Source organism: Nycticebus coucang, chromosome 3 (genome assembly GCF_027406575.1).
Source record: "Nycticebus coucang isolate mNycCou1 chromosome 3, mNycCou1.pri, whole genome shotgun sequence".
Classification (NCBI taxonomy): Eukaryota; Metazoa; Chordata; class Mammalia; order Primates; family Lorisidae; genus Nycticebus; species Nycticebus coucang.
The window spans coordinates 154,600,520-154,613,254 of record NC_069782.1 but is presented as its reverse complement, the minus strand read 5'-3'; the positions used below and the strand labels follow the sequence as shown (position 1 = coordinate 154,613,254).

The window sequence follows — 12,735 nt, the reverse complement described above, 5'->3', positions numbered from 1 at the left end:
ACATTCATGAGGAGGGGAGGGCATGGATTCTTGAAGTGAGAATATCTATGAAAAGAAAATGGACTTTATGTTATTATGGGCTGAGAAGAGCGGGAGTTTCAGTCTTCCCAAGAGATGGAATTGAAAAAATTTCCAAGAATCTTAATCATGGGGCAACTGTGTTTATGTTTGCAGCAAGCCCTGGGATCTGTGCTTAGAGAGACAAAAGCTGTTCTGGGAGCCTGCCTCTGAGGTTCCAACAACAGGTCGGGCTACAGACGTCAGGAGTGGCTGCCTGTGACATCCTGGCTTTGGAAAGTTCGCCCCCATTTTTCATCTGCTTGTACTCAAAGCAGATTGAGCTTATATGAGTTTGGGTAAGAAATAAGTACCCTGTTCATTGTGAATGCCCAGGCTGTTAAACAAAAATAGCACACAGGAAACAGTATTGCAAAGGTCAATTCTTCTAGAAAGGAAGGGACAACAAGCCATCTATCTAAAATTTTAATGAGCAGATCCTGGCCTCTGACCCCACACCATTACCTAACAATCCAGTATTGAATGCCATGTTGGCTTCCATTTCCTGTGAATGAGGCAGCAGAATTTCCATCTAAAGGCAGCCCATCTGCCGGACGTGAGGTTTGGCGGCTGCCTCGCTGGCTGTCACTGACATGCTGCAAGAAGCCTTTATGGACAAAGAGTGAGCCCAGGCTCCTTGCTCCTCAGAGACAGTGAAGTAGAAGGTTGAAAACCAGCATTTGCCACTAGGATTTTCTTTTCCTTTCTTCCTTTCTTCTTTTTCTTTTTTCCTGCAGTGGGTGCTTTGTTTCATTTAGTCAAAAAACAAACCCAAGGATAATGTTGGACCACATTTAGCCCTTTAGAGAAAGCCTTGCAACTTCCAGGTTTAAAAAAGAAATTGGACTTCTATAGTCAAGAGTAAGAATTGAATATTCAAAAGCAAAAAGAAATCATAACTATAAGAGAAGGCCTGAGCTCAGCACATATTAGGTCCATTACAAATAAACCATTTAACCAGTCAGCATGACTCAAGAGGCCAACAGCTGTGCAAATCTGGCCTGATGAGCTCAAAGAAAACAATTTGTAATTCTCCTGCTCACTGTTTCTGAACTTCTATGGGCCACAACTATCAGAATCACCTAAGTACTTGCTAAAACTGTCCTTCCCAGGCCTTCCTAATCAAAGTCTTCAGTGCAAATGCCAGGGGTTTTGAATTCTTAAACATCTGAGGGATCAGATGGGTTGGGAGGCTTGTATTAATTCATTTAATGCTCACAACCAGGTGGTTTGTATTTTACTTTTACTTAACAGATGCTAAGAATGAAGCTTGGAACTCAGGGTTAGGGATACAGGCTGTATCTGCAAACAGAACTGAGGTTGGGCTGTGACTTACTTCCTCCCTGCGTGGTGGTGGTGGTTAGTAGATGTATAGGTGAGCTAGTTAACCTCAATGTGCTGCAGTTTCCTCATCTCTATATTCAGGATTTTAAAAGGAAATAATGCAGGTAAAGCATTTTAGCATAATACTCAGATTATAGGAAGGCCGGGATAACAATGCAGTGAACGATATTATCATCATCAAATAGCTTACGTACTCAGCTCTGTCCAATAATAGTGATTAATCCATTTTCCCCTACTAGACTAAAAAGTCTTTGAAGGCAAGAGGCACTTTTCATTGCTTTCCCATGTTTCTCGCATAGTGGTGCTAATTTTGATTAACTGAATGAATAAACAAAAGAAGGACATTCCACTGGTGAGGAGCAGGCCTGTATTTAAATAGGGCTTGAACCAGGCCTGGTTTCCAGGTTGAGTGTGGAGATTGAGAAGGGGGCAGGTGAGCCCCTGCCTCTAACCACGAAGTTTTTCTGTTTTAAAGTCCTGCACCTCCTTAGAAGGTTTGCAAAAACCTGGGGGTGGAGGAAGCTCTTCAGAAAAGCTACTCTGCAATAGGAAGAAACGGTAAGGAAGAGAGTTCCCTCAAACGCTAGCCGGCCTCTTAGACAGGGGTCTCCCAGGACCAGGAGGGGGTCTAGGCCCCAGCAGAGCAGAAGAATCACCTGCAGCTTTGAAAACATTCCAGGCTCCGCCCATTTTGGGAGCGCCAGAATTAATTGGTCTTAGTGAGAGTGGCACCCTCTTTAACCCTTACTATTCTAATAAGGTTGGGAATCATGGCAGCCCCATAGGTCTCCATACGTCCAGCCACGGTCACTTCCGTCTCTGTGGCCCCCTTACTGCGCTCCTTCCGTTGGCGTTTCCCCAAACACCCAGTGCTGCCCTGTCCCTCGGCCTCAGGGTTCGGAAAGCGCAGGAGGGCGCCCAGCATTCTTTATTTTCAAAAAGTTGACCCAGACGCTTCTTGTGGTCTAGAAAGTTTGGGCAACCTCACTGTGCACCCATTTCTGGGTTCAAGTCACATTGAAACAAGCCAGGCAACCGATGTAAAATCTAGTTCTGTAAGTGCAAAGCGTGACGCCCCGGGAGGCCTGGTGCCACGAGGCCACGCTTCTTTCTCAGGCACTAGACGCCCATTCGGGCGCTCGGGGCCTCCTTTCAGACCTGCCGCCCGCGCTCCAAGGGCTCCCGGCGGGCCGCGGAGCGAGAGCAGCCCGGTCATCGTTTCCAGCTCCAGACTGGAAAGCTGGACCGTGCCGCTGCGCGTGCTCTTGGCAGCCGGGAGCCCCGGGCCCGGCGGCCACATCATCTCGGGGCGGGGACGTGTGCGCTCCCGGCGCCCGCGCCGCCACCGAGCCACGTCTATGCCGCCGTTGCGCGCGGCCGGGGAGGCGCCCGGCCCGAGCCGTCCCCGGGGGTGGGCGAGCTGCGGCTCTGGGCGGGACCCTGGCGGGGGGCCCGAGCGGTCTCTAGGACCCGCGGGACGCCGCCGAAGGGCGGGGGCGAGGGAGAGACGATTTGTTCCGAAGTAATGAGAACGGTGACTGTTGGCCGTGGGTCGGTCTCCCAGGCCTGCCCTCTTTTGCTAACGATCTTCCTCGCCTCCGGGCCAACTCGGACAGTTTGCTCATTTACTGCAACGGTCAAGGCTGGGTCGTGCCAGCGCAGCGCGCGCACACACACACGCACACACGCGGGGGGAAAACTTTTTTAAAAAATGAAAGGCTAGCCCGGCTCCTCCGCGGCGCGGGCGCTGCCGCTGCCGAGGGGGTCGGAGCTGACTCGCTGCAGCAGGAAATCCCTCCTGTCGCGCCGCCCGGGCCCCGCTCGGCGCCCGCGTGGGATGGTGCAGCGCTCGCCGCCGGGCCCCGAGAGCTGCTGCTGCACTGAAGGCCGGCGACGATGGCCGCGCGCCCGCCGCCCGCGCCCCCCGCCCGCGCCCTCCTGCTCGCCCTGGCCGGGGCTCTGCTTGCGCCCCGCGCGGCCCGAGGTAAGTCGCCGAGCCCGGGCGGCCGCTGCCCGCCTCCCCGGGGCCACCTCGCGCTGCGCCGGGGCCGCCCGCCCGAGAGGCGGCGCACCTGGGCACGTTCGCGGCTCCCAGCGCGCGACACAGACCCCCGCCCGGGCACCGGTTCCCGAGGGCGAGGAGGCGGGACTTGGCCTCTGGCTCCGCGGTGGCCGGTGCCCGACTGGGCTTGGATGGCACAGCTCGGCGTCCTCACCCCCTTGGGTGACATTTGCCCGGATGTCTCCATAGACTGACAGTTACACGTGTCGCTCAGGATGATGTGCGTCGGGTCATCTTACTGGCCCTGTCCCATAGTGAATCTCCTCACCCCCGAAACTCCTTCACGAAGTTTCATTTCCGTCCCCCCCCCTTTCTCCCCATCCCCTTGGGGGTCGCGCAACAGCCAGGCAGGTGAGCCAGCCCCTTCCTCTGAAGGTGAGCCTTCCGCGCTCCACAGCCGTCTCCATATTTTAAAAATTGACTGTCTTACCTACTTCTTTAGGTTTTCTCCTCCCCCACTTTTTTCCAGATTACTCCCTAGTTGTCGGTGGCGGCCAAAATTTAGCAGAATTCTTCCGTCTCTCGCCACTCAGTTTCTCGCCCATAAATAATCGCTTACATCAACCTCGTGTAAAGCGAGAACTTTTTAGGAGTTAAGCTAAAGTGCAGATATCATAGCTGTTTTACAGACTTGGATTTTCCCGAGTTGGATCCCCTTTAAAACTGGGCACCTGTGGATCCTGCTTGCATAACGGGGACTCACCCAGCAGGTGCCTTTTTAAAAATTCAGGCGCTTCCCCTGGTCGCCTCCGCGGCCGCCGCCTCCTTTCTACCGCTAGGGGCGCTGTCGGTCCACCAGTGAATGACTTGCCTTAGCCCCAGGCTCTTAATGTCCAGGATTCTGTATAACAGGCATTTATTTTTCAACAACTGGCCTCAATCACTAACCGTTACCACTTTATAGTACGTCTTAATTTGCAATCGCCACTGCTAACCTCCACCTCCACCGCGTCTACTGTAATGTGGCTAAAATCCAGTACTTGTTGAAATCTACACAACAACGAAGACCAATTTGGAAATCAATGATTAAACAAGAGGATTGCACAAAATAAGGCAGAAGCAATGATAATACCAAGTGAGAACATTGCCTACTTCAGAAACTCTGACCTGTAGGTGAAAATAGTAATATTCAAAAGTTATTTAAAGACTTTTATATTATACAAATTGGCCCTTTTGAATATTTATTGAGGGAGAACCTTTAAGAAACTGAGTCTCCATGTGTACCTGAGGTGGTCTTTAACTTGGCACATTCTCTGTGTATAAACAGAAGTCTACTGAGCATGAACTAAATAAGTTTTAGAAGAAAATGTTTACTAAATCAGGCTAATAATGGGAAACTATTCCATGGGGTGGCTTTTATAATTTTATGACTACAACTTTTATGGAGAGTTTTTCTTTAGGATAGATATGACCCAAGGTAGAGAACCAGTTTGGGCTAAACACTTTGAATGCACTGCATATTGTGATATTCCAAGATTCACTGCTGTTTTTACCTTTGAATTTTCCATATCAGGTCTTAATCAGTGCCCCAGTTTGTACGGTTGAGGTTATTTAAAAATCTAAACCTAAGATGAACCACTTCTTTGTGCTGGCAAGAGAAAGGAGGAATTCTTGCTGAGGACCAAGCATATTTAGGGTTTGTCTCCAGTCTTGTCTGTTAGGCCCAGCCCTGGCACAATTGCCTACTTGGTACCTTCCAGGGAAACTCCACCCTAACGGGTACCAAATAGAAGCCTGGATTCCAAGCCCTTTACTTGCAAATCACCCTTCAGTCTTCCCCAACTCAGTAGTAACGTCCTGTGCCTTCTCCAGATGCGTAGGATACACATAGAAAGTCATCCCGAGTCTCTTCTTTCACTTCATAAGTCACCACCCTCAAACATATTCCAATGTCTCTTATTTCCCTATGTGGAAGTGTAATTTTTTCCGAATTTAGACCACTTAAAAGGAGGGGAGGCCTCCTCTCTCTCCTATGGTAACCTCCCAACTGGTGCTGGCTGGTGTCTTCTACTCAGCACTACAGCCTAAGTCATTTTCAGTCATAAGTATAATCATGCAAGTTTCTTGTTTAAAATTCTCTAGTGGTTTTCTATTGCCCTAAGGAAAGGAAATGCAAACCTTTAGACAACCCAATTCCTGTTTTCCTCTCTGCATCTCTTATCAGTTTCTCCCTTGGTTACTTTACTCCACCTACACTATCTCCTCTTTTCAACTTCCCAATGGGGTGGTAGGAGGGTTTCTTCAAAACATTCAATATTTGTACAATAAAGACTTTGCAAATATTTTTCATAGTTCTGCTGTGCAGTGTTTTATGATTCCATTTTATCCCTCTTGCAACTTTTTGTTTTTCCTAAAGTTAATACTTGCCTTTCTTTCCCTCCCTTCCTGTTTTCTTTTTCCTGTGTACCAGCCTGTGATATAATAAGAAATATATTCGATCTCTGGCCCTGGTTCTTGGTATACAAATCCTAAAGCCCTTGGAATTTCTGGAGTGTTAAGAAGTGTCTTTTATATGCTAATGAGATGACTGGTGGCCCTTAGACAGCTTCAGGATTAGGGCAGGTCACCAGGCAGACAAAAGGATGATTAGAATAGGGACGTGCAGCCCCACCCTCCCCCCTGCATTGAGGGGATAGACTTAGGTTGAGGTGATTATCAGATGGTAAAGTGTGTGCAATCAATTGTGCCTATGTAATAAGGCCTCCATGATACTCCACAAGGGAAGGGTTTGGAGAGTGTTCAGATTGCTGAACACAGAGGTACCCTGAGGGTGGTGTGTCTGGAGAAGGCACAGAATCTCTGCACTTTTCCCCATGTTTTTTGCCTTATGTATCTCTTCCATCTGCTGTTCATCTCTGTTTTATTTTATCCTTTCTTTAATGAGCCAATAGGCAGTTGGTCAGTAATATAGGTGACAACTTACTACTTGTAATTGACACTTGAAATAGGGCATAGTCTCGTGATACTGAGGCCTAACCTGTGGGATCTGATGCTATCTCCAGGAAGACAATCTGAGAATCAAATTAAATTGTAAAGCACCCAGTCAATGTCCACTGAAGAATTGGCTGTTGGTGGGGAAAAATCTCCACACATTTTGGTGACCAGAGGTGAAACGTTCTGTATTAAGAATGAGAATGGGGAATGCATTTTTCTTGTCATTTGCACAACTTTTCCATTACCCCCAGACTTTCTGGGAGAATTATTAAACTTCCAATATGATCAAACACATTGTAAACTAACCAGCAGGTAATCTATAATTGTAATCTATAATTATCTCTAATCTATAATCTATAAAAAATCCATAATTTTTTCTTGATATCATTTTTTCTGGAGCCCTTTCTCCTCCTGTCCCAGTATGAACTGGTTCCTTTTTAGGCATACAGTTCAGCTGTTGTCTCAGGATTACCTTTATTACCAAGATACTGGAAATTGCTCTCACATTTTCCAATGTTGGCACCATAACTTACTTTTTCATTCCGTATTTTTATGGCGCACATCTTCCAGCAACTTCTTGAGAAAGGTTGTTTGGGGAATAAAATTTTTTGATAGTTGTGACTGTGTGAGGGATGCATTCAGCTACAAAGAATAGAAAACTTGACTATAGCAAATTTTAGAAGGTGGGGTTTCAAGTTTTTGTTTGTTTAATGACAATTGTAAAGTAATCAGTGTAGTAGCAGATGTGACTGGTTAGTGATAACAACCAGGGAGCCAAATGCTTTATTTGGATATGTTGTGCTTGGATGTTGACTTCTGCCTTCCTTCTTACTGCCTCATGGTCTCATGATGGCTGCTGTACTTCTTGGCCTTGTCTCTGCATTCCAGGCAGTAATAGAGCAGAAAAGGCGAAAGGCAGAGCCTGCAAGTCTATTTTCATCAGGAAAATATTTCTGTGAACCTTTGTGACAAATTTTCTCTTAGTTCTCCTTGGCCAGACTGTGATGCAGGGCCACTGCTAAGTACATGGAGTGATAGAAAAGTACTATCTTATTAAACACACTGGTGCTTCGAATAAAACAGTTCTGTGAATAAAAAAGAAGGCCGAAATGTATGTTTGCCACACCTTCCATACGAAAAGGAAAAGTATGTGTGTATATGCGTGCATACACACACACACATACACAAACACATAAATTCCACTCTCATTTCCTAGTTGGTTTAGGTATAAAATTCCAAGGTGGAAGTCATATTTTCTCAGTGTTTTATAAGATATGTGCTCATTGTCTAGGGCCATTACTGCTTGAGAAGTTGATAGCATCTTTATTGTCAATTCTCTGAACGTATTTTTTTTTTCTTTTTGGAAGCTATTCTTTTTTTCTCACTAGTATTTTTATATTTCATGGTGATATATTTTAGTGAAGTTCTTATCAGTGTTAGGAACTCAGGGGGGCTCTTTCAATTTGAAAATTTATATTGTAAAGTTCTAGTATACTTTCTTGTATTATTTCTTTAATTATTTCTTACTGTTTTTGCCATGCTTTTTCTGAAACTGCTATCAGCTGGCTGTCCCAACATCTTGAAAATACCCTTTAATTTTCTCATCTACATTTTTATGTCTTTGCATTTTTGTTCTACTTTCTGGAAAGGTTGTTTAATTTCATTTTCTGATCTTTCTATTTACATTTTTTATTTCTCTGATTATATATTTAATTCCTAAGAGGTGTTTCTTAGTCTATGAATGTTCTTTATTACTATAATGCCCTATTCTTTTCTGTGATGAATATAAGATTGCTCTTAACTCTGAACTAATCAGTACTTGTTAAACATTCTTTGTTCATTTCATTCTCCTTGTTCTGAGATTCTCTTTTCTTCCTCATTTGTTTATATCTGCAAAGCCAGCAGAGGTAGGTGACTGCCCCTCTCACTGACAACACAGGAGATGTATTTGCTGAACAGATATTTGTAATATCTGTTTTTCTGAAATGCCCAATTTTTCTCTGATATTTAATAACATTGAAGAGCTGATTGAAAGTCCTGTATCCTTCCACAAATGGATTTACTAAATAGTGGGATTTCCTTTTATTGGGAGACCTCTATATATTACTGATTCTTTTTTCTTACACTGGTCAGTTTTCCCAAGGAAGAATCCTTCAGTTTCCTACTAATGCAATTTAAGTCTGACTGTACAGCTTGTGAGCTAAGCAGGATAACTGGGTTAAAGAGGCTGTCTTGCCATTAAGTATGCTTTTTTTTTTTTTTAATCCTTTTGTTTTCAATTTGTTGCTTTGCTGACCCTCCCTCCTTATACCTGGGAATCCCAAACTTCTATATTTCAGTGTGTTCAGCAAATACATCTCCTGTGTTGTCAGTGAGAGGGGCAGTCACCTACCTCTGCTGGCTTTGCAGGGGGATCTAACTTCCTGCATGGTCTTTCTGTATTGGCCTTGAAAGGGACCCAGTGACTCTATTCCCAAATTTTTCCAGCATTCTGCTTATCTAGCTCACCTTCTGAAGGCTTCTCTCTTCTCCAGCTCATGGGTCACAGCTCTCTTTTCCCTAGTTAAATAGATAACTTGTCCATCCTCCAAAGTTTTGCTACTTTCTCTTACCTGTTATCTTCTCTCCAATCTTTTGTTTTTTATTGTTATTATTATTCCTTTATTTCAGGAGGGAGTACTGAGGAACACCTGTGACTCTGCCATGCACATGTACAAGTCAGCCCCAGCTTATAACCAAACTTAACATTCACACATGTTCTCTCTCTCTTTCTTATCATTTAGCCTTTCTAATTCTTCTTTGTGAAAACAAAAATTAAACTCCTTTTTCAATGTTTCAAAACTTTTTTTTTCAAAATCCATGAAAACTTAGTCAACATACACCTAATTAGATAAATGTTGCAGCTGTGGAAACTAAAAAAATAAAAAGTAAAAAAAAAAAAAAAGAATGCAGCTACATCCTTTGAAGAAGCTAACTATATTTCTTCCTGGTGTAGATGATGCTGTAATGAACTCATTACAGTTGCAAAATTTTTTTTTTTTTTTTTTACTAGAGTGTGTTTCAAAGGCCTTGTTAAGCTAAACTGTTCTTGCAGTATTCAGGATTTGTAAGACAGGTGTGAGAAACCCGTCCCACACGGCTCTCCATCATAGCCCATGGCTGCTTGCCCATGGGACGCTGTATTAAAAAGCTCTGGAGTCTATACGCGTTCTTCAATTTTCAGGTCAGTGAGATTGAGGGGCGAGGCTGATCTGATCTAGACAGAATGTTTTCAAAGGTAGTGTTTGTGCATTTTCAGTAGCTGTTTTTTTACATGTATGTTTGGTTAGTATTTTATTAAACCTAAAATTTTCATGCCAGCGCAGAGTCACTGAAAATGGCGTTTATTGAGTGCTTTGGTGCCAGGAGTTGTGCTAAGGTCTGTGCCCTCACTGTTCCTTGCCCTGCCTCACAGTCCGGGTGAGACGATCTTGCTACTGTCTGGCAGAAGAGGAAACTGCGGCTTCATGTGGCATTTGCCACATGGCAGAGGAAAGCAACCTCTGCCAGGAGTGTCCAGCTCGTGGCCACGTGCAGATTTTGTGAGGACGTTTTGTTTATCTGTGGTGGTGGATATCATGAAAATTATGCAGGAACTTTTTATTACGTTTTGCTCATGAGCTTTCGTTAGTGTTTGTGTATTTAATGTGTGGCCCAGAGAAGCCAAATGGTTGGACACCCCTGCTAGGCTGTATCATGATGGAGACTAGGTCTTAACCGAGCTGTGATAAACACTTTGTAATTGATGTACTCTGTCTTTGGCATAATTGTAATGTCTATAGCGATGAGATTATAATTTAGGTTGGTTTTAAAGAGAATGGTAATGCAGGTCAAATAAACTCTGCAGATTGAAATGTGTGCGCGGATGTTGTGGCTCTGCACAGGCTGCCGTCTCAGCCTTCATCCTTTCTCCAGCTCATTTTTCAACCTATTTCCTGTGCTTTATTGAATACTCAGTATAACTTGCCACCAATTGATAGACAGAGTGGAGAAGCTGAATAATTCAGCATCACATTGATATTTTTTTATCCTTGAAGCTTTCATTTCATCCTGAGGCTACATTAAGAGCTCAGATTCATGGCAACTATTTAAAAAATTGGACAGCTTCATTGGATAATTCTGGCCCTTCTGTCTGTTCACCTGTTCCTGGAAGCTTTGGTCTCCCCAGTCAGGTCAGAGGACTCATTCTTAGAAATATTTATGTACCGTGACACACCTTTCCCTAGCACTGGCTTGTAATTTGACAAAAAAATTCCCGTGTTTTGTGTTTTGCTATGTTTGTAATTAAAGCAAGGGTAGAATTTCAGCATTTCTTATGAGATCTGTGTTCACTCTAAGCTGAGTGTGATCGGAGAACCTGTTTTGCTGTTTCATTTTAGTTTTAATCCTGGATATTTAGGTGGGAGCTGCATTAGGAGTTGGAATTTGTGTTCTATCTTAGAGTGCAGCTGCTTTCTGGGTAATGGAAAGGCACATTCCTGAAATGAGGCATACTAAGTAAAATTTTAAACTAAAATCATTTTTTTAAGCCAATTCCAGTGTAATTTGAAATAGGATCGTGAAAAAGAGGAGTGGAAAGAGAATTTGGGCCCCCTCATTTATTCTTTTCTAAAATATGAAAATTTTAAAGTTGAAAAGATAATACTGAATAAGTGACAGTTTTATTCTTACCAACCAAATTTTACTATATACATTTCAGAACTTGTACAATTGGAAGATGTAAAACGCTGGACATATCCGTAGCCATTGCTCCTCTCCCTCCCCATCTAGTTCTCCCTCTTCTTTGTCTGGAGATTACTCTGAAGTCACTGGGCTTATGTAGGCACATATCCATAATCAACATCTGATATTGCCTTTGTATTTAAATATTAGTAAATGGTACCCTATTGGGTATGACAACCTTCTGCAACTTGCTTTTTTAAAAAAAAAAGTATCTATTTTTAAGACTTATGTCAATATGTGTTTGTTCATCCCTTTTAATTGAATGATTAAATCCCCAATCGTACACTCCTCTGTGGATAAATACCTCTTTCTGCCAACTTTCTGATATTGTGATGGTGCCAGGATCCGTATTTCTGTCTCCTTGTTGTGAGCTCTAGGGATCTGTTACAGAATTTCTGAGTTGTAGAGTACACCAATTTTCTAATTTCACATATTTTGTTAAATTGCTTTCCGAGTCGGTTGTGCTAATTTGCATGCTTACTTGTTGGAGAGTTCTGGTTACAAACATGTCTGTCAATACTTGCTATTTTCAGTCTTTTAAAATGTTGCCAAGCTGGTTGTGAAATAAATAGCTTTTGCTATTTTTAGATATTGTTCATTCTTTTTTACTTTATTGTGTTATACTGCTGAAAGATTTATTCACACCTGTTTCTTCTCAGTTCTGTTTAATTTAGAGGTTATGCATTCTGTTTCCACAATTTTAGGGCACATGTTAGTATTGATGCTTTTTTTTTCTCTCTTTTTTCTTTTCTTTCCTTCTTTTTTTTTTTTTTTTTTAACAAACATTATCATTGTTGTCTGGCAGGCCTGGGCTGGATTCAAACCCGCCAACTTCAGTGGATGTGGCTGGCACCATAATTACTGTGCTATGGGCGCCGAGCCCAGTACTGGTACATTTTTAACCTTTGTACTTTAGTAGCAGAATCTAGAAGGAGTCAGTAACTCAGGTATCCTCCGAAACAATCCTACGGGCTCAGCGTGCCTGTCGTCATTCTTCTGACTCTTGGTTATTGTCGTCATCTAGTATTTCAGTCCTACCATTTTGAAACACATATCTCATCCCAAAAATGTGGCAGGCAGTAGTAGGCTCTGTTCTGTGTCTGCCGTCCAGGCTGGTTTTGATTTACTCCAGGAGTTGGGATCCTTTTTGCATCACAGCTTCTTACAGACTGCCCCCATGTCTGGACTCAGCTTGCTTCTCAGGAGGGTAGTCTTCCATTAAAGGTCTTTGAGTAGAAAGATCTCTGTACTTTTTTGCCTGGAAAATGTTTATTTTATCTTTCTTGTGAATGTTAGTTTAGCTACGTGTAGAATTCTAGGTTGGGAGTTATTTTTCTTTAGCGGGCATCACGTTAACTCCCCTGTTACTGTTAAGAAGTCTTTAGTTTAATGATTGTTCCTTTGCACTAAACCTGCCTTTTAAGGCAGTTCTTTGTTACCGTTTTCGTGTGTGTGTGTGTGTGTGTGTGTTCCTATTATTTTTATTACCATGTGTTTTTTATATGGATTTATTTTTGCGTATGTATATCTGACCTTGCTTGCTGTACTTCTTGAATCCAGTCAATCATGAAAGGTTT

The 12,735-nt window shown here is 43.4% G+C and overlaps 1 protein-coding gene across 1 annotated transcript in view; it reads left to right on the top strand.

The window, feature by feature from the left end:
• Positions 1-2,917: 2,917 nt before the first annotated feature.
• The window catches only part of ADAM12 (ADAM metallopeptidase domain 12), a 342,217-nt gene continuing 332,399 nt past the window's right edge, over positions 2,918-12,735 (top strand). The window contains exon 1 of the mRNA XM_053584218.1: positions 2,918-3,385. Coding sequence (XP_053440193.1) covers positions 3,298-3,385 — 88 coding nt within the window. The 5' untranslated portion in view covers positions 2,918-3,297. The remainder of the gene's footprint in view (positions 3,386-12,735) is intronic.